Genomic DNA, 18,517 nt, shown 5'->3' on the forward strand with positions numbered 1-18,517 from the left:
CCAGAGCCTCCGTTTCCCAGGGCGGCTGAAATGAGTAAGGGATCATGACAGCCTTCGGCATGGTTTTTATTCATTCAGATACTGTACAAATATTACAGGCAATTTCCTTACACTGCAAAAAGTATAAAAATAATCTTTATATAGGAATCTGTTCATTCCTGTAAATCTCTCTAAATCTCTTTCCAAACACTTTCTAATGGGAGGTAAGGGGTGGTACATGTCGCGATGAGGCTGGCCTCCTTGCAGCCCCGGACTAGAGGGGGAGCTCCCAGGTGGGAGCTCAGGGATGAGGATCCATCCAGTTTGGGGAGTCACTCGGCCTGTCTCATGAATTTCAATCCGAGCAGCAAGTAGGACATGTGGGTGAAGGGGCTGTTGTTGGCAAGGGGACAATGTGGCTTGGCTTGCTACAAGTGTGTGGGACTCTGGGGGAACCTGCTTCAGACTCCGGAGATGGGCCCTATGTGGTTAGTTTGTTGCATGTGGCCTTGTGTCCTCGCCCTGGCCCTGGGCTTGGCCTTTGGGGTCCTGGGAGGAGGAGCATGGACAGCAAAAGGAGAGAGAGGGGCAGGGTCTCTAGGGTAGCCTTGGTGATGGGGACTAAGGTACTGTATCTCTCTGGGGCAGAGGGCCTGAGTTCTAAGACGAGGTCTGGGGTGCAAAAGAAGGTAGCGGGAGAGGAGAGTTCTGGCCCTAGGAAGAGAGGCACGTGGCAAATGCTTTGGCTGCCTGTTGACAGAGAATAAAGACATTAGGGGGAAAGAGTCCCCTCTCCCCCTTTCAAAGGGTGGATGGATAAGCTGGCCAGAGGAAGAAACCAAGTGTGCAATTTGGAGAGAGGGGATTGTACGGGCCTGGCGGTCAGTGTATCTGCGGCAATCCTCTGGACAGTGGGCAAGAGGGGAGAAGGGAAGACCAAAGCAACCCCGAGTCAAACAGTCTTGTCTGCACACGGCCCCAGGGGTGGCCGCAGTCAGAGGTTGAGGACCAGTCAGAGGTTGAGGACCGGCACATCAAAGAGGTCACAGACACCTTCACTTTCGTCCAGGTTGTAGATGTAGTCGTGGTCTCCAGGAGGAGGAGAGAGGCGGAGCAGAGGGGCAAACACTGTGGGAGAGAAAGCAGCTCAGGCCCACCCTGGGCCTGGGGTCTGCCTGTCCGCTCCCTGGGCCAGCAGGTATGGGGGGGACTGGCCAGAGCCCTGCCCCACCCCCACCAGGCTACCCACCTTCTGAGGACATCAACTCCTCCAGCAGCCCGGAATTCATGCACTCTGGAAGGAAAAAGGCTTTTGGTATACACTCCTGCTCCCGTTTTGGAAATCTTATTGGGATCAGCAGGAATCGCGGCCACTGGGGAGCAGGGAGAGGGATGGCCGGGATAGGGGAGGCTCTGGAAATCTGGGCAATCTTGGAGACAAGGGTCCCTGTCCCCAGGGCCTCAGACCCACAGACTTTACTTCCTTTATTTCCCTGAGACCCCCTTTTGTCAGCCAGGTGATTGGAAAGGCCGTTAGGCCCAGACCAGCCCAATAAGCCGAAAGGAGCGGAGTCTGGGCCCAGAATTGGAGAGCAAGGAGGCAGCTCTGGGAAGGCTCCCTAGCCAGGTGGGCAGCTGCCGTTTTGGTTGTCCAAGGCCTCCTCAGTCTTACTGAAATGCTTCCCCCTCCCCGCCAGAGATGGCTAGATGGGCCAGAGAATCACAGCCTTAGCACTCACAGGGACTTTCACTCCCTCAGTTCACAGATGAGGAAACAGTCCAAGAGCAATCCAGCGAGCTAGCCGAGTGTCTGAGGCAGGCTGAAACCCAGGCCCACCCGGGGTCCAAGCGCGCCACCCCACCCACTCCACCCCAGCAGCACAGGCGACATCCCAAGAGGGGCGATCAGAGCGCCGGGAGAACGGTGCAGAGTCTGGCTGGGGCCCCTACCTCTCGTGGGATCAAACATTTCTGACAGCTCTTTGGGGAGTTCCAGTACTGAAATAAAAACCAGAGTCAGGACCTTCACACCCACATCCCACCAACCCCTGGCACCTCCCTTTCATCAAGGACCTGTGGGCCTGGGGCTGCTGTTCTATCCTACCTCCTCCCAGACCATCAGGAGGAGCAGCTGCTGCCAGCTCTCCTCCTTCTCTCAAGCTACGCTACTGCTGATGTGTCTCAAAGCCATCAGCAAACAGCCATTAAAGGGTCTACATAAATTCAAGGCTGACTCTAGTTCTAGTCCTGACCACTTCTTTCTCTAAGGAGCATAGCTCACCTGAACAACTTGAAAACTAAGACCTGGGAGGAAAGGGGCGGGAGGGAAAAAGAACCTTGCACTCCCTCTATTCTCAATGCTGCCTCCCCCCCACCCCTACACCCCCAATGCAGATACACACAGACCCCTGTGTGAGCTTGTTCTTCCTCACAGTTCCTCCCTAGGTCTGGATGTCTTCTGTGTCTATCTCCCTTCTGGGACGTGCTTGGTCAGGATCTCACACAGCATTTTTGTCCTGCACCTCTCTAGCAAGCCACACTGTGTCACAGAGCTGGTGTTTCATTCCCACCCTAGACTGTAAGACCCCTGCAGGCAGGGAGCAAGCCAAAGAATAGCTTTACAATGTTCTGGCACTGAGCACAAGGCTCCCCACGTGGTAAGGTCTGAAGATTGGCTGTAGGCCTGGAGTCTAGTGTGGTTCTGAGTGCACTGACTCAAGTCATCAAACCTGTTTCCTCATCTCTGAAAGGAAGGGAAGCCTATCTCCCCTGCTGACATTACTGGGATGCTGGACAATTAGAGGAGGAAATGAATGTGAAGGGTGCACACTGTCACCGTGCAGAAGGCGCTCTGTCAGCACTGTGACTGGCCCAGTCTGAGGCTCTGCTGTTGGGACCATGACTATAAAAGAACACCTTTCTAGGACCCCTGGAAAAGCCTCTTGTGCAGTTGCCTCCTGGGCCATCAGGAGGAAGGGGTTTTGAGGATCTTATGCCCCTTTCTTCTGCCTGAGTACCAAAGACAAGATTTATATAGGGACAACAGTGACAAACATCAGGCAGAAGGCACAGTCAATTCATTCCATGAGCCTCGGTTTCCCCTTCTATCCAATGAAGAAGCTGGACTAGATTGGCCCAGATGGCTCTTTCTGCTCTGCTGTCTCTCACTAGGAGAGTAGAAGAAGCAGGAGATACAATGAGCCACTACTCTCCCCCTACTTGGGCAAGCAAATACTCACTGCCTGTAGGATCCGGCTTGATTGGCTCAAAAGAGGTAGAAGGGTTGGGCAAGATGGAGCTGCTGTCCAGCGAGGCCGAGGACTGGAGTGGCTGGGTGTCCAGTGCAGCAGTGGACGCGGTGCCGAGAGTACCGAGGACACCGGCATCCTTGCTGTCAGTCCCAGGACTGCTGCTGCTTCCTGCAACTATACCCCCATGTGCCACCCCAAAGGTTAAGCCATAGGGTAATACATCCTCAAAACGAAGAGTCCCCAAGCTTCCTTCACCAGGCTGATTTAGCCCCTAGCTCCTTCCCATTGTAAAGACCAAGGAAATACAACCGAGAATCTAGAAAGAAGCTAAGTCTCAGGGAGTTTGGGGTCAATGGTACAGGTCAGAAAGGGGGTGGCCCTGGAAGCTCTTTCATTATTAGTAACAGTTTCCAGAACAAGAGAAGTACTAAAGTCTCTGAAAACAAAGGACTTTCTATTATCGTGGATATTAATAGGATAAGGATAAAGTGCTGCACTGGGTTTCCAAAAATCAGCTATGCAAGTTAACAATCCCCATTGGGAGGGCATGCTGAGAGGAGCATGTGAATCCCCAAGTCCTAATTTCAGGGCTGGACATCGTGTCAGGAATGATAACCTTAGCTCAAATCATAGTTTAGCCACAGGAGCACAGCCAGCTGAGGGACCTTGGAACGAGGCCACTGCAGGATGACCTGGAGGAGCTGAGGATCTTTATCAAGTTTAGAAAAGAGAGGGCACAATTTCTGCCTTTGAATGTCTATAAGACTACCTCAGAAGGGTTGGGCTCATTCAATGTGGTGATTCCATCATGAGGTGTAGAAGACTAACAAGGAAAAACTTCTAATCCTCATGGATTGTTCAGAGTACAAATGGGCTGCTTCAGATGATCTCTGAACAATGGAAGTTTCCCCCAGCCCCAGGGGAGTTGGGGAACTTCTGCTCCCTGGTTAAAAACCAGGACTCTGTGAATATGCTTTTCTTTCTGTTTCTTTTTTTTTTTTTAAATATTTTTGATAACATTCAATATATTTTGATTGGGGGAAAATATTTTATATTTTGATAACATTCAATATATTTTGATTGGGGGAAAATAAAATATTTTAAAAATATTTTGAGAACTGGATTTCAATCTAAGTGGTTTCCTTATTAATCACATATATTATTTTACATCCTAAAATTTTGATTCCAATATAAGGCTTATGGATCTCCCTAGACTACCTCCAAAGAAATCCAGGTCACACACAACATAGGCAAGACTCCCTGCTGTCATGGAGAATTCTGCCTGTCACTGTGGGAGGCTGGACCCAAAGTTTATCACCTGATGCAAACAGAGGCTCCAAGTCTCATCTGAGCTGACCTTCCATCCTTCTGTCCTGTCTAACCCAGCACAGGCTCCTCCCTCCCTCTAGTCTCTCTTACCTGGGCTGGCTGCTGGCTGCCCAATGGCACTCTGGTCCTGGGTGCTGGTTGGAGTGGAGGGACGGGGGCTGCTGGGGATTGAGGTCTCCTGGTGTTGAGAGGGTGCTGGTCTTGGCTGTGGAGGGGAAGGAATGGCTGCCTGGCACTGAAGGAGATCCTCAGGAGGAGGCACAGGGACCACCACAGGGGGAGAGCTCCACGCGTCCTTGTTCACCAGCAGCACGTCGATGGGGCCGCTTGTACTCCTCAAGTGGATCTGATACTTCTTCTGCCCATTTAGGCCCTAGGGAGCCAAAGAACTTGGCTCAGAGCTGACAGCAAGGGCAACTGGAGAGAAGATCCTGGCCAAGAGGAGAGCCTCTGCCTCACGTGTCAAAGCTCAGGAACCCCCTTTCAGCCAGCCTCCCTTCTGCCACCAGGGTCTCTCCAGATGTCAGTTCTCTCTCCATGCCCTCCCCTGCTCCACCCTATTCCTGAGTTATCAGCCTTAGCAGCTGGTGCTCTTTGCAGCCTATGCCCGTCTCCTCTCTCCAAAATGCACCCACCTCAGGGACTGGCACTTCCAGGCTGGTACCTGATGGGGCCCGAATAGCCAACAGAGTGTCCCCTGGAACACAGACAGCAAGTTGTAGTTGAGAACAGGACCTCTGTCTGCAAAGGCTGAGGGCAGACAAGGGGATAAAGCCACAGCAGGTAGATATGCTATGGGGGACTTGGAACCCTCTGTGTCTACCTCAGCCCACCAAAATCAGTCCAGCTTCCTTTGGGGGAGGCTAGAATGTCTCAGTCTCTTCAAGAAAAGGGTTCCCAAGAACAATGAGCAACACAAATCATGAATCAAGGATGAAGATCTCCCCAGGAGTTTCTGATGCACTTCTGGTTCTGTTTTCCCCAAGTTCCTACCTGGGTATAAGCTTTCATTTTGTACTTCCTGGAACTTCAAATGCTGGTCCTTAAAATGTGAGAAGAAAGGGCCTAGCCCTGCCCAGAGACCCAACCAATCTGGATAAGCCAAAGCTAAACGAACCACTTCAATCCCTAAGACAGATAATACATCACTCCTGGCAGAAGAAAACAAAGCCTTCACCCTCTGCCTCTTGTGGCCGGGAATCGCCAAATACTGAGATTCAGACCACACCAAGTCAGAGAGCCAACTGCCTCTTCAAAGTCACTCCAACTCTGCAGAGAAGGCCCTTCTGCACACAGATGACAAAGGGATAAAATCATGCTGAGAATAAATGATAGGGAAACAGTGAGAAAGTAAGAAGACCTTCCAACTTTGGCTTTTTACTGGGGACTGCTTCCTTATCAAATACTTTAGCATGCTGCTCACCAAGCAGAAGCATCACAGATACAGCCAAGGTCAAGCTCCAACTCCTAGGCCCCAAACCCTTGCAGGTCCAATAGCATCGAGGTCAAGATTTCACTTTCTCTTTCCCATGTGCCTCATCATTCATCCAATTTGTCCTGACTAAGCTACAGTCATCCTCTATCACAAATGGCACGGCATAATGAAATCAATTAAATTGGAAGGTGAAGGGGCCTAATTTTAAATCCTGTGCCTGCCCTGCCATTAAGTTGAAACACGATCTTAAAGCAAATCAGTTCCTCTGCTGCAGATACGAGCTTGGTGTTGCACTGGAGTCAGACCTATGTTTCAAATCTGGCCTTGGATGCTCTTGGCTGTATGACTCTAAGCAAGTCACTTAACCTCTGCCTCAGTTTCCTCCCAGGATTGTTATAAGAGTAAAATGAAATATTTGTAAAGTCTTAACATGAATATCCACCATTATGATTAACATTGGGCTTCATTTTATTCATCTATAAAATGAGGCAGGGCTAGATAACGTCCTCTTCAATTTCAGTGTTTAATGTCCCTTCTGGCTCTGTTCTACTGATGAAGGGAAACCACAGATAGTATTTTCCCCCATAGAACCTGAGCTATAAATGCACCGACTAGCAACAACCTCCTTCTGACAGACACTCCTCTTCAGTCACCTATTACCTGGCAGGTGCTCACAGTGACCACCAGGCTCTGTGGAGAACAATGACTTCTCTTAGGCAGGTCACAGTATCATCATGGAAGAATATAAAGTCGCTTCAGTTTTCTCCAAGCTCCAGCCACCCACAACACCTACCCTGCTCACAGACATGTCACAGACTTCATGAGCAACTAGTTGGAAGTCAGGGCATAGGGTGTCCAATAAATGGGAATCCCCAGGAACTCAAGACCAACCTCCCAGTTCCTTCCCCTAGGCAGAACAAAGAGGAACTTACTTAGGCAAGAGTAGCAAGCCTCCACCCCCTAGTCCCAGCCCTACCACCTCTGCCAGATCACCACATTCTGAACTGCAGACCACAAAGTTGCCACAGCTGCCAGATCAGTCCTCTGATCTGTCACCACATTAGTGACCCTTTCCCCTTGAAAACCTTCTACTTCTGCTTGGGTGAATGGAGGAAGGGGGGAAGGGAATGTTGAAAAGAGAGCATTCAACCATCCAGGTTTGCTCACTTACCCGTAAAACATTTGCAGATATCCTCATGAGTCACATAAGCTAAAGTGCCAGGGGTTAAGGAGAAGAGCCAAAAAGTCTGCCAGGAGGAGAGGGAGGCCGTGAGGTTAGACGACTAAGACAAATGAGAGAGAACGTCTATACCTTCCTTCCAGCTCTGGAGCTCCACATGGTACTGAAAGGAAGGCAAGTTCAGAAACCCTGCAGTTACAGAGCCAAATCCACAGAAAGGGCAAATCCCCCAAAACAAAGACACCAGCTCCTTGCCTTTGCCTCCAATTCAAGCCAGACATGGGACAAGCACGAGAATAAATGCTGTGCCAGACCATCTCCTGATGACTACAGGGTAGTCTCTAAGAAAGTACTGACAAATTTAACCTGAGTGCACAGAGGGTCCAAGCAGTAGGGACAGTGATAAGAAGCTAACACAAAGGGCTGCAGGCCAGGGAGATGTGCTGTCAAATTAGTTTAGTGACAGAGAACACAAAAGACTCTGAGGAAATGACAGGAAAGAGATCGATTCTGGGACCAGCACTTGAGAGCCAGCGTCAGATTTGAATTGAGGGGTTCCCAAGTCATGGTGTCATAGAAAGCACATGGCCCTGGAGTCAAGAGCCCTGGTTTTTAATCCCAGCTAAAGCTTTTAAGTCACTTCCCCTCTCTGGAGCTATTTCTTGTTCAGTAAAATGGAGATAATACTTATGCTACTTTCCTCATTGAGTTGTTGGAGGGAAAATATTTTGTAAACCCTAAAGCCCTAGAAAACAGGAACCCTTAGTACTGGCACTGTTCTTTGAGTCTACTTTTTAAAAACTATTCTGCAATTTTCTATCTTTCTTTGCCAACACCCAAAACCTTCAGGGTGCGGCCTGACTGTATCTCTCCACTACTGAGACCAGCCCTTGCCTTGCCTTGCCCAGCCTAAATGGCTGATTTCCTAATCCCTGGGCCTAGCAGCTCTGACCCCACTGACCTGGCAGTGAATTCCACTTTGGACACTTACAGCTGTATTACTTTACCCAAGGTGGCTCAACTCTCAGAGCTTCAAAATCAGATGCAGATGATTCTTACACTACTGATACCACAGGACTGTTTTAAGAAAAGCACTCCGTAAAGTAAAACACCCGAGGAGCAGCCAAAATGGAAACTGATTATGTCTAACCCAGGACAGTGAATGTGGAGAAAAATCAGACAAAAAGAAAAGAGGGAGAGGGAGGCCCTGGAAGGATATCAGTTGTTCTGCACATCCTCAGTGACGTTTCGGATGCTCTGCTGGACCCACACCTTGTGCTGGTCCAGTTCCTGCTCCCGCTGTTGAAGCTCCTCGATTTCAGCCTTCAACTCGATGAGCTTGTCTGCTATTTCCCTAGTGTTACAGCCAGGTCCCACACCCCTGTATCCAATCCCCAGGTGGGGAGAAAGGAGTGAGATGGGACCTACCTCCCAATGACCTTTGCCCCTAGTATAGGCATCCTCCCAGACCCACCCTCCTCCTCCCACCTGCCTCGCTCAGAAAGCTCAGGCCTTCTGAGAATTCTTCCCCATGACTCACTTCCACTGGATACTGTTCTTGGACTTCTTTTCAATCAGCCCAATCCCTTCCAGGACATTCGTGATGTCATAGATTCTTCGCTTCTGCCGCACAGCCAAGGTGTCTGCTGCCTATTGGAGGAAAAGAGGAGACGCTTCAGTGTGTCCCCAAGGTCAGGGCTGGACCAGCACCACTTCAGCACCACGAGCTCAGGGCGGCCTAGAGCCACTCAGCGCATCTTCTTAGGAGGATCATGGCCTCCAAGCCACTCCTGGAGGCCTCTGCACCTGTGCCCAACAGATGGGCCCTTTGGAAACACTCCTGCCCTGGGCTCCAAAATTCTGCTTTTTTCCAACCCAGTTTCTCTTCCAGAGACCCAGACCTCCCTCCTTCACCTGCTTTTCCCCCTTTCCAGGGGTTGCTCCTCTCTCCAGGCTGCTCACTGGTCACCAGCCCCAGCCTCCGTTCCTCTAGCCCCGACGGATCTCCCTCCATGCCTGGCCTCACTCCCCCGTCTCCCTGACTGTTGGTCCGATGTCCACTTTCCAGGAGTGGAAGGACGTCTCTCTTAACAAGTACTTATTAAGCTCCGACTGTGTGCCAGGCCCTGCGCTAAGCTGGGGACATCCCCCCAAATAAAAAAAGCAAAAAGCAATCCCTGCCCTCAGAGAGCTCACAGTCAGTCTAACGGGGAGACCACATGCCAACGACTGGGGACCAACATTCTATGAACCCGCTAAGCCGCGGGTGAGAAGCAAAGAGAAGGCTTTCTGCACAACGTGAAGGGAGCTAAGAGGTGGAGACAGGCAGGGAGCCCTCGCTTCCAACGACGCCCCCCTCGGCATCTCCCCCTGCCGCTTCCGGGGATGCGGCTCCGGCCCTCGTTGCTCCCGCTTGTGCTCCCCGGTGTCGGGCCCCGGCCCTCGCTTCTCCCCCTTGTCCGGCCACGGCCCTCGCTTCTCCAGCTTGTGCATCCCCGGGCCCGGCCCTCGCTTCTCCCCGGGGTCCCCACTTCGGAGCCGGGTTCGCACCAGTTTCAGGTCGAGGACTCCGTCCTTGGCCTCCTGCAGTAGCGACACAAATTTGGTCGTGAGCAGCCCCAGGCTCTTCTCGTGCCGACTCGGAGTCCCGGGAGGCGGCGGCGGCGGCGCCTGCGGCCCGGACTCCGCCATGGCAGCCTGCCTCCCTAAGCCCAGGCCAGGCCGGCGCCCGCCGCCTGCCGCCGCCACTTCCGCTTCCGCTCCCCAGTGCCCGGCCGGCCGCCGCCGCGACACTTCCGTTTGAGCGGAGCTCGAGGCCTGCGCGTGCGCGCATGCGCCCCTACCGACCAGCCTCTTAAAGTGCCTGGCGCCCTCAGGGACCTTATGCTATTCCATTTCCCATGAAGAGCCGCAGAATTCCAGGGATCATGGGGAAAAGCCCAGCGAAAACAAACCAGGCTTGGCGACTAGCAAATTTGGCGAGAAACGCTAGGGGGTCGGGTCACGTGACACCCTCGCGGCGCCCGCCTGGGTCTCGGACCCGCTGGGGAGAAGAGTAGCTTATCTCTTTCAGCCAAGGCCGCTAAAGGTTGCAGTAGATAGGACGCAGGACCTGGGATCTGTCAAGCCGTCAAGTGACGTTTATTAAACACCTGCTCTGTTCCTAGCGCTGCGCGAAGTGTCGAGCTCGGGGAGACCTGAGTTCAGATTCAGCTTCAGACTCCAACTGGCTTTTCGACTAACCTGCCTCCATTTCCCAATGTGCAAAATGGGTATATTTATAGCCCCTACCTCCCAAGGCTGTTGTAACGCGCTTTGGAAAGCGCTGTATAAGTGATAGCGGCTGGGTTTTTTGTTTTTTAGCTCTTTTAAAGTTTCCCTTATCTGTGACTCGCATGACCGGCTTTCTCCCCTAGCCTGGCCCTTTTCTGTACCATCTCTAAGGGCTGGACTGGATTTCCCCTTTGAAATGGTTGTGCCGGGGATCTCTGGCTGCTCTCCTCTCGGCCCGCCGGCACTTTTCCCGCACTGTCTGACTGCGGGGTTGCGGACCTCTCCCCACACGCTCAGGCCCTGTTGCCCCAGACCGCTTGCTGGGGGCTGGGCGGGATGCCCCGCGCCCTCCCCCCACTTACAGTGCGCGGATCTCTTGTATGCAGTTATCTGCAGGCTGTCTTCCCCCATTAGAAAGAAGGCTACCTGAGGGTTTTGTTTCTTTTAACTTTCATTTTATCGACGTGATTAGCACCGTGCTGGCCCAGTAGTTAAGTGCTCAGTGATGGGCTTGACTGACACTACAGCAAAGAAGAATATTCCCTGGGTGGGGATAAACTTCAGCAACTCTTCTCCTTTCCATCCTCCTTCTGTGCCCAGGTAGAAGAGGAGGGGGCTGTGGGGTGGTCCCTTGGGGCATCCCTGCAGCCGGATGAGGCCAGAGGGGCTCCCCTTGGTCCAGTCTGAGGTGTCCATACGGAGTGATCCCCGCCCATTCTCACGTTCTGTCCCACTGAATTTATCCAAACCTACTTGTTATGATGGCCCCCTCTGCTGCTGGAGGGCTCTACCCGGCCCTCTCTGTTTTCTCCACAGTGGCAGGGGAATAGTCAATCCTAAGTTTTTTTTTTTTGTTTGTTTTTTTGTTTTTGTTTTTTTTTTTTTGTTTTGTTTTGTTTTGGTTTTTTTTGCTATGGTTACAGCAGGCAGGAAGAGAAAGGAGTATATTCCAGGGAGGGATGGAGACAGAAGTAATGTCTGTCCCCTCCTCTCCATTTCTCTTTTTACTCCCAGCTATTTCCTATACCCCTAACTTCTACTAATCCCCAGGAAAAAGAATAAAGAAAGTGAGATTGGGCAGCTGGGGTCCATTTGGGAAGGGGGGGATGCCCTAGGACATAAGAGTTGGGGATCAGAGAGCCAGGCTTGGAGGACACAAGCTAAGTGACTATGATACCGCCACTACCCTGGAGGGGACATAGACAGTAGGCAGTAACTGTAGGTGACACAAATGTCACACTAAAGCCTTACCTCATGATGAGCCCAGGCTAAGGCTGGCACTCAGAGCTTTCCCCACTGCCCTCATCCATCTAGACATTATGGATCATTCACAGGGCATTTCCCAGCAGCTCCAGTGCCCACCCCTTCACCTTCAGTCCCTCCTCCACCCTCACCCCCCCCAACACACACTCCTCCCTCCCATATCCTGAGTAGGCTGGGCAGGAACCAAGCTGCCCCAGAGGAGCCTGCCTGGAGAAGAATCCGCTTTGGCTTTTAAGCTGAGCTGAGCTTCCTCCATATTCAAGCTGAAGCTATCTCCTCATTCCCCTAACAGCTAGGCTCAGTTCCAACACCAGGCCTACCAGCCCCCTTCCTTCACTGCTGCCTGAGCCATGGGCATGGATATGGAGGAGCAGCAGGAATCTGGAGCCCCGCAAGGTAATGGGCCGACCCCTCTGGGTTGGGGCTGGGTGGTCTCAGAGAAATTCCGAACATCTTGGACTCTGCCTTGGTGGGGACTAGAGAGAGTGCCATTGGGTTATTTTCCCAGGGATAGGCAATCAGCCACTTCCACCTAATCGAGGTAGCAAAGTACAGTAGAGGAACATGGGGTCTGGAACTGGAGAGCCGAGGTTTCTGTAGGCCATACTACTTGCTATGTGTTCTTGGACAAGTAACTTACGTGACCTCTCAGGAACTCAGTTATCATCTTTGATCTAAATGACCTTTTAGCCCTAAATATACTTTGACGTCTCCCTCTGTGGTCCATAACAAGATGGCATTTACACATTTATAAAGTCCTACTAATCCAGAGTGGTTCTAGGAGTCAGGCTGACCAGTCTGGGGCCTAGCTTCTGGGATCCCAGCTTCAGTGACTTCCTGTCGGGAACAAGGGAGTGGGAAACGGCTGTGGCTGAATCCCCTTCCTGCTTCCCCACCCCCATCCACCCAAGCAGACTCGGAGTGGCCAGAACTAGAGAAGGCAGAAAGGTTGGCCAGAGGGGCAGCTCTGAAGTGGGCCTCAGGCATCTTCTACAGCCCTAAGCAGCTGACCAGGCTGGACCGATACCGAAGCCGGGAAGCCCAGAGAATGTGCTCCATCGAGTCCCGAATCAAGGTGGGGCCAGGGAGAGGTATGAGGCGGGCCCCTAAAAGTCATAGTTCATCTCTGGGCCATCTTTCCCATTCTGCCCATATCAAGATCATGCTCTGAGGGACCTTTTCTATCCTCTCCACTGCGGGTGAGACCTGCCACTGACCTCCCCAAGCTCTCTCCCCACAGTCTACTGTGCAGTCATACTTGGAAAGTGTGCAGACAGGCCTTGAACAGCTGGGCCTGGCCCTGAAGAAGGTCCAGGAGGCTCGGGAAGCCCTGGCTGAGGCCCAGGGGGCCCTCAGGAGCCAGGCTGAGGCTGCCCACAACCTACAGCCTCTCCGGGAGCTGGCCGACCAGCATGGACAGCTGCAGGCCGTGACACTTCTACTGCCCCAGCTCTTGGCCGGTGAGTAGGCTCATTCTGCCCAGGCTCATTGGATTAAGTAGAAGGGACTCCCCTGGGAGCTCACCCGCGTCAATTTTTCTAGGCTCCTTCGGGACTACTTCCCCATCTCCTACTTCTTCCTTCTTTCCACAGTACCCGAGGCAGTGGCCAGAACCCAGGCCCTGATCAAGGGCAATCGATTTCTGGAGGCCTACAAGGTGCTACGGGAGCTGGAGCAGTTGCGGGATGAGGTGTTAGAGCCCACGGGGGGGCCAGAGCTGGCCCTCTTTGAGGGCTTGGCTCCTCTGGGGGAGGAGCTGGGCCTTGCTGTGGGGAAGGTGGTAGGCTCCGCTCGGCAGCTGGCACGAGATGACCCTGCCCTGCTGGTCGCTGCAGTGCGAGTGGCAGAGTTTGAGGAGGAGAGGGATGCTCAGCTGCAGTCACCATCCCCCGGGCGGCCCAGAGCCTGGCGCCAGCGCTGCCTGGGGGCCCTTCAGAGGGCCCTGGAGGAAGCCTATTTTGAGGCACCAGCTCCGGCCCCTTCAGGCCTGGCAGGACACCTGGCAGCTCTTCGAGAAGCTCTGCCTGCTGAACTGGCCCTGGCTGAGGCCCTTGTAGCCCCCTGCTGCCCTGGAGAATATGGGGTCGTAAAGCTGTGGGCCCATACCTTGCACATGGGCCTCTGCCAGCACCTGCAGCGGCTTCTGGACTCTGAGGACCTGGGCACCCAGGACATCTTCACTTTGTTGCACTGGGCCCTGCATATCTACCCAGGGTCAGTGCCAGGCTGAGGGTGGAGAGGAGGACATTGGAGGTGGGCAGGACAAATGCAAGGAGGCTGAGCTGAGAATGGAGGGAACCCTAGTTTTTCACAGCTATAAATCCTATGCTTACCCTCAGGCCTGATATGATGGGTCATCCTGACCTCAGTCCTGAGGCTGACATCTCTGAGCTAGAACCTTTGCTGTCCCCGGAGGCTGTGGACCTGCTGGAGAGAACATACACAGAAAAACTCAAGGTGAGGATGCGAAGAAATAGGGGTTCAGGCAAGAAAGACACATACAGGTCCCATCCCATAGGGCCCATTCTTCTTTAACTTCAGCCAGGACTGGCTGTCTACATAGTTCTTTGGTCTTCTGTGAGAGCTGGTGAAATGTTTTAGAAAAATGCCATCCCTGTCTTTTTGGAAAAGATGCACAGATAATTCAGCTAGATTAGGCAATGAGAGGAAACTCATTTTTTCTCTAAAATGAGAGGGTTGGTCTAGATGATTTTCCAGGTCTGGATGCTGGCCATGATCCCCTAACAAGCTCCCAGTATCTGACTATGAGGAAGGACCATCTAGGTCAGAGATGTCAACCACATACCCTGGGTAGTGTGCACACTCCCCAGACACTCCCAAGTGTGTTGAGAATCACATGAAAATGTCATGGGGAAATATTTTCACAAAATAAAATCTAGTTTTAGTTTGTGGTTTTCTAAGTCAAAATGCTGCCACAGGCATACCTGTATATGGTTTTAGTGGTCCCCATTTCTATTGCACACCATTGACAAGTGCAGTTTCTCCCTGAAGAGAAATCCTGCAGATCTCATGGCTAGGCGGTCAGCTTGCCTCTGCTTTGAAGACCTCCAGTGAGGGGGAACCCCTCCAGGACAGCCCATTCCACTTCTGGGGATATTGCTTCTTCAGAGAGGGGGTGGATATGTGTGTGGGGGGGGGAGGGGGTAGGTGTATATGTATATCCTGAATCTTCTTTATTGCACTGTTCCTTCCAGTGTCTTTTGTTTTTGTTTTCTGGAGGGTGGAGTGGGAAGGAGGAGGCAATCAGGTTAAGTGTCTAGCCCAGGGTCACACAGCTAATAAGTGACTTGAAGGATGGATTTGAACTGAAGTTCAAATCTGGACTCTGGACTCCAGACTAGTACTCTATCCATTGAGCCCCCTAACTATCCCATAGGTTTTTTCTCTGTTCAATTGTTTCCTCCCACCTATCCCTACCCCAGTTAAGCATAGCAGAGTGGCTGCAGAAGGCCCTAGATGGAGAGGTGGCTGAATGGTTCCGAGAACAGGAACCTGATATTGACCCTGAAGGTTTCTATCATTCTTCCCTGCCTGCGGTTGTTCTGCAGGTGAGTGGGTGGCTGTCAAAGGTAGGGGAGGAATATTGGGGGAAAGGGGCAAAGAGCATTGCTTAAGGTAGGGGAAAATGACATGCATTTGTGCTGGGAGGTTCTGGCCAACAGTGTGCCCTGGTCCTTTCCCCTAGATCCTAGATGAAAATATCCGCGTGACAGCTGTGATCAGCGCTTCTTTGCAGGATAGAATATACAGCATGGCCCTGAGGGAGCTGGGCACCTTCCTGAGGAGGTTTGTGCTACTCCTATTCCAAAGTGACATATAAAATGTGTATGATCACCAGAGAATCCACTGTAGGCACTTTTATGATGGGAAAATGTGAGGGTACTCTGAGGCAAAAAGGCAGCTGGACTTCAAGGGGAAAAGGTAGTATGCCCTAAGAGGGAGAGTGCTGCCTCTGGACTCACCTTTGAAACTTACTATGTGACCTCAGGAAGGTCATTTAAATCTCCCTGGACCTCAGTTTCCTCTTTTGTAAAATGGGAAGATAGAGTAGACTAGATGGCCTTTGAGGTCTTTTCTATAATGACAAGCAGGCCCCTGTTCTTGCTTAGAGTCCCGGGTCCCCTAGTGGATAGTGAGGGGAAGGAGGGCTCAGCCTATTTAAGGTGATGAGTCTCTTGCAGGGGCACTGGTGCTAGCAGCTGGTCTTTTCAGGTCCTGGTTCCCCTGTGCCTTGTCCTCCTTTCCTAACCTCATTCCCCCCCCAAGTTTGGATAGGTGGGGGAGTGGATGCCAAGGTGCTGGTCCTGCTCACCCATTTTTCTTGGCCATAGCCTCATTGAAGCACTGGAACGTTTCTCCCAAGAGCACCTGAAGGATGCGTCTAGACCCCATCACTACGTGCCATACCTGCTGGCCTGTATCAATCACTATGCTGCCCTAAGGTACTCATTGCATAGAGAGATGAAGGGAATTTGGGAAAACAGACTATCAGAGAGGGTGAGAAGGCCATGGTACTGGGGACAAGAGAACTCGGGCATCTTGAATTTGTAAATTTTCTGTATAAATGGTGACTGAAGCTAATTCAATTAAATTCAGCACATGTAGTTTATGTTATGTACCTATGATATGCTAGACTCTGGGCTTTCAAGACAAAAAAGGTCTCTGCCCTCAGGGAACTTTCATTTTACTGGGGGTAATATACTCTATAAGGCAATTCACTATAAAATCTCTTCAAGAAGTCTTCAGTTTTAAAGGTATCCCTGCTCTGGTGGCAAAACACTGGATTTTGGAGGGGCGGTGGATTCAAATTCCATTCAGCAACTGACTAGCTGGGTGATCTTGGAAAAATCATGTCCTAGGATGTCCTAAGACCTGTGTCCTCAACTTTGAATTCCATAGTCCTTTTGGGCTGAGAGAGGCTCTGTTTATTAGTTGGAAAGGATTTGAGTTCATTCCATTCATCAAACATTAAGCACCCTTTGTCACTGCTCTAGGTGATAGGGATATCGAAGAAAAATATTACTATATGGTCTCTGTCTTCTAGGAACATACGTTCCAGTAAAAGGATCAAAATGTACACAGAAAAGTAAATTCAAAATATAAACAAAGTGATTGGGAAAGAGCATTCAAGCTCTAGTTTGTGAAAACTGAGACTATAAATTGTGAACTGACTTGCTCACACACACAGAGGCCATACATAATTAATGACAATCAGAATTTAAATTCTGTGCTCTTTCCACTGCCTCAGGCTAAATAAGAATGAATGATCCTACATGTATACTCAGCCTTCTTTACACCTTCCTTGTCTCTGCCCTCTCCCACCACACAGTTCTTCAGTCTCCGCCTTGCAGCCCACTGGGGTGTCCACTGCTACTGGGGTCTCAGCCACCATTGATACAGCCCTTGGAGATTTCAAGAGGAAGATATGCAAACTAATCTTGGATGCCTTGCTAGAGGAGCTACAGGTCTGGATTGGGGCCATATCTTACTCATCCCTGCTTCCACCCCACTAGCGTCAAAGTAGAGATACAGAACTGGGGGAAAGAGGCAGAAGAGATCTAACTTTGGCTCCTCTGCTCTCAGCCCATGTTCGTTGCCCTGCCTTCTCGTCAGTGGCTATCCAGCCAGGTGATGTTGGACAATGTGTGTGAGCAGATAGCCAACTTCTGTTCAGGATTCTCCAGAGTGCGCAGTCCCATGGCTCAGGTGCGATTTATTAGCTGCTTGATCTTCAGCAAATGATTTAACCCATCTGAACCTCACTTTTCCCATTTGTAAAATGAGGATCAGATTCACTCTAAGGTTCCTTTCAGCTCTTAATACTATCACCGATTTCATGCCATCTCAAACCCAGACCCTCCGGTTCCTTTCAGTTCATTTTTTTCACCATATCAGCACGTGGTGTGTGTGTATGTGTGAGTGTCTTTGTGTGAGAGACAGCTGTTCCTCAATCCGTGACTATCCACCCCTTTCTCTGGGGCTCAAAGATGCTGCTGGCTGAGAGTGAGCGCGTGGTCGTGCTGGAGTATCTTCGGGGCTTGATGCAAGGAAAGCTCGTGTGCCGGAACTCGACGGAGAGGATCCGGGCTTCGGAGCGAATGTTGCAGGACTCAGCCCAGCTCAGGGAGCTCTTCCTTAGCTTGGTGAGAGACGAGAGTACCTTGCAGTGGGTTCCTTGGGCCACAAGGTCGGAGATGAGTGGTGCCCCATGCTCCGTCCTTGGGTCTCGGCTTCCCGGCCGATTCCCGGCCCCCCACAACAGACTGTGTCGGCCTCTTGTTCCAGGAGCTGGAGGAGAGTGCGCAGACTGGGGCAGTTTTGGCTGCCCTGCAGGAGCTGTTCCGCCTCCAGGACCCAGCGCTGCTCAGCCTCGAAGTATCCAGCTTCTTACACAAATTCCCCGACGTGAGGTACTAGGAGGTTGGCTGGACCGATCCTCGGAAGGGGAGGGGAGGCCTATCTTCTTGGACAAGGAGAAGGTAGACCCAGCCCTATCTCCCTATCTATCCCCAGCGAGGAACATATCGGGGCGCTCCTGGACGTGCGCGGGGACGTATCCCGGGAGCAGCGTCAGGTCGTCTTGGAGACTATGCAGGCCAACCCTCCCCCGTCGCCACCGCCCGACGGCCACCGCCCGCTCTTCAGTCTAGTGCCAGTGCCCTCGCCTCCGTTGGCCTTCTGCTTTTCCGCAGGGACCTGTTCCTGAGCGGGCGGCAGCGACGGAACCCCCTCAATAAATGCCCAGAGCCGCGGCTCCCGAGTCTGTGCGTGGGAGGAAGCGGGATT

General features: G+C 51.9%; 2 protein-coding genes across 3 annotated transcripts; one reads left to right on the forward strand and one right to left on the reverse strand.

Moving 5' to 3' along the window:
* Positions 1 to 50: 50 nt before the first annotated feature.
* On the reverse strand, positions 51 to 9,916 carry E2F4 (E2F transcription factor 4). 2 transcript variants are annotated; one of them, XM_051975034.1, is made up of 10 exons: positions 9,725 to 9,915; positions 8,715 to 8,824; positions 8,394 to 8,555; positions 7,166 to 7,209; positions 5,195 to 5,256; positions 4,650 to 4,932; positions 3,219 to 3,404; positions 1,930 to 1,977; positions 1,229 to 1,273; positions 51 to 1,107 (listed from the first exon to the last, which is right to left on the reverse strand). In XM_051975034.1, the coding sequence occupies exons 1-10, from the start codon at positions 9,863 to 9,865 to the stop codon at positions 992 to 994; spliced, it is 1,197 nt and encodes a 398-aa protein (XP_051830994.1). In that variant the 5' UTR covers positions 9,866 to 9,915; the 3' UTR covers positions 51 to 991. The 2 variants fall into 2 exon arrangements, with proteins under 2 accessions (XP_051830994.1, XP_051830995.1); XM_051975035.1 differs by lacking the exon at positions 1,930 to 1,977 and having other exon boundaries at positions 9,725 to 9,916.
* Positions 9,917 to 10,068: 152 nt separating this feature from the next.
* Positions 10,069 to 18,483, forward strand: EXOC3L1 (exocyst complex component 3 like 1). Its single transcript, XM_051975039.1, has 13 exons — positions 10,069 to 12,106; positions 12,625 to 12,785; positions 12,951 to 13,170; positions 13,303 to 13,924; positions 14,050 to 14,167; positions 15,154 to 15,279; positions 15,417 to 15,517; positions 16,063 to 16,173; positions 17,061 to 17,196; positions 17,315 to 17,437; positions 17,719 to 17,874; positions 18,017 to 18,141; positions 18,245 to 18,483. The coding sequence occupies exons 1-13, from the start codon at positions 12,061 to 12,063 to the stop codon at positions 18,435 to 18,437; spliced, it is 2,238 nt and encodes a 745-aa protein (XP_051830999.1). The 5' UTR covers positions 10,069 to 12,060; the 3' UTR covers positions 18,438 to 18,483.
* The last annotated feature ends 34 nt before the right edge of the window (positions 18,484 to 18,517 follow it).

This window comes from Antechinus flavipes, chromosome 2 (genome assembly GCF_016432865.1).
Source record: "Antechinus flavipes isolate AdamAnt ecotype Samford, QLD, Australia chromosome 2, AdamAnt_v2, whole genome shotgun sequence".
NCBI lineage: Eukaryota > Metazoa > Chordata > Mammalia > Dasyuromorphia > Dasyuridae > Antechinus > Antechinus flavipes.

Coding starts and splice junctions, on each gene's coding strand:
- E2F4 (XM_051975034.1), bottom strand. CDS start 9,865: ATGGCGGAGTCCGGGCCGCAGGCGCCGCCGCCGCCGCCTCCCGGGACT. Junction 8,825..9,724: donor GAGTCCTCGACCTGAAACTG/GTGCGAACCCGG, acceptor TTCCTCCAATAG/GCAGCAGACACCTTGGCTGT. Junction 3,405..4,649: donor GCAGCCAGCAGCCAGCCCAG/GTAAGAGAGACT, acceptor ATGGGGGTATAG/TTGCAGGAAGCAGCAGCAGT.
- EXOC3L1 (XM_051975039.1), top strand. CDS start 12,061: ATGGGCATGGATATGGAGGAGCAGCAGGAATCTGGAGCCCCGCAAG. Junction 12,786..12,950: donor CCATCGAGTCCCGAATCAAG/GTGGGGCCAGGG, acceptor CTCTCCCCACAG/TCTACTGTGCAGTCATACTT. Junction 16,174..17,060: donor AATCACTATGCTGCCCTAAG/GTACTCATTGCA, acceptor CCCACCACACAG/TTCTTCAGTCTCCGCCTTGC.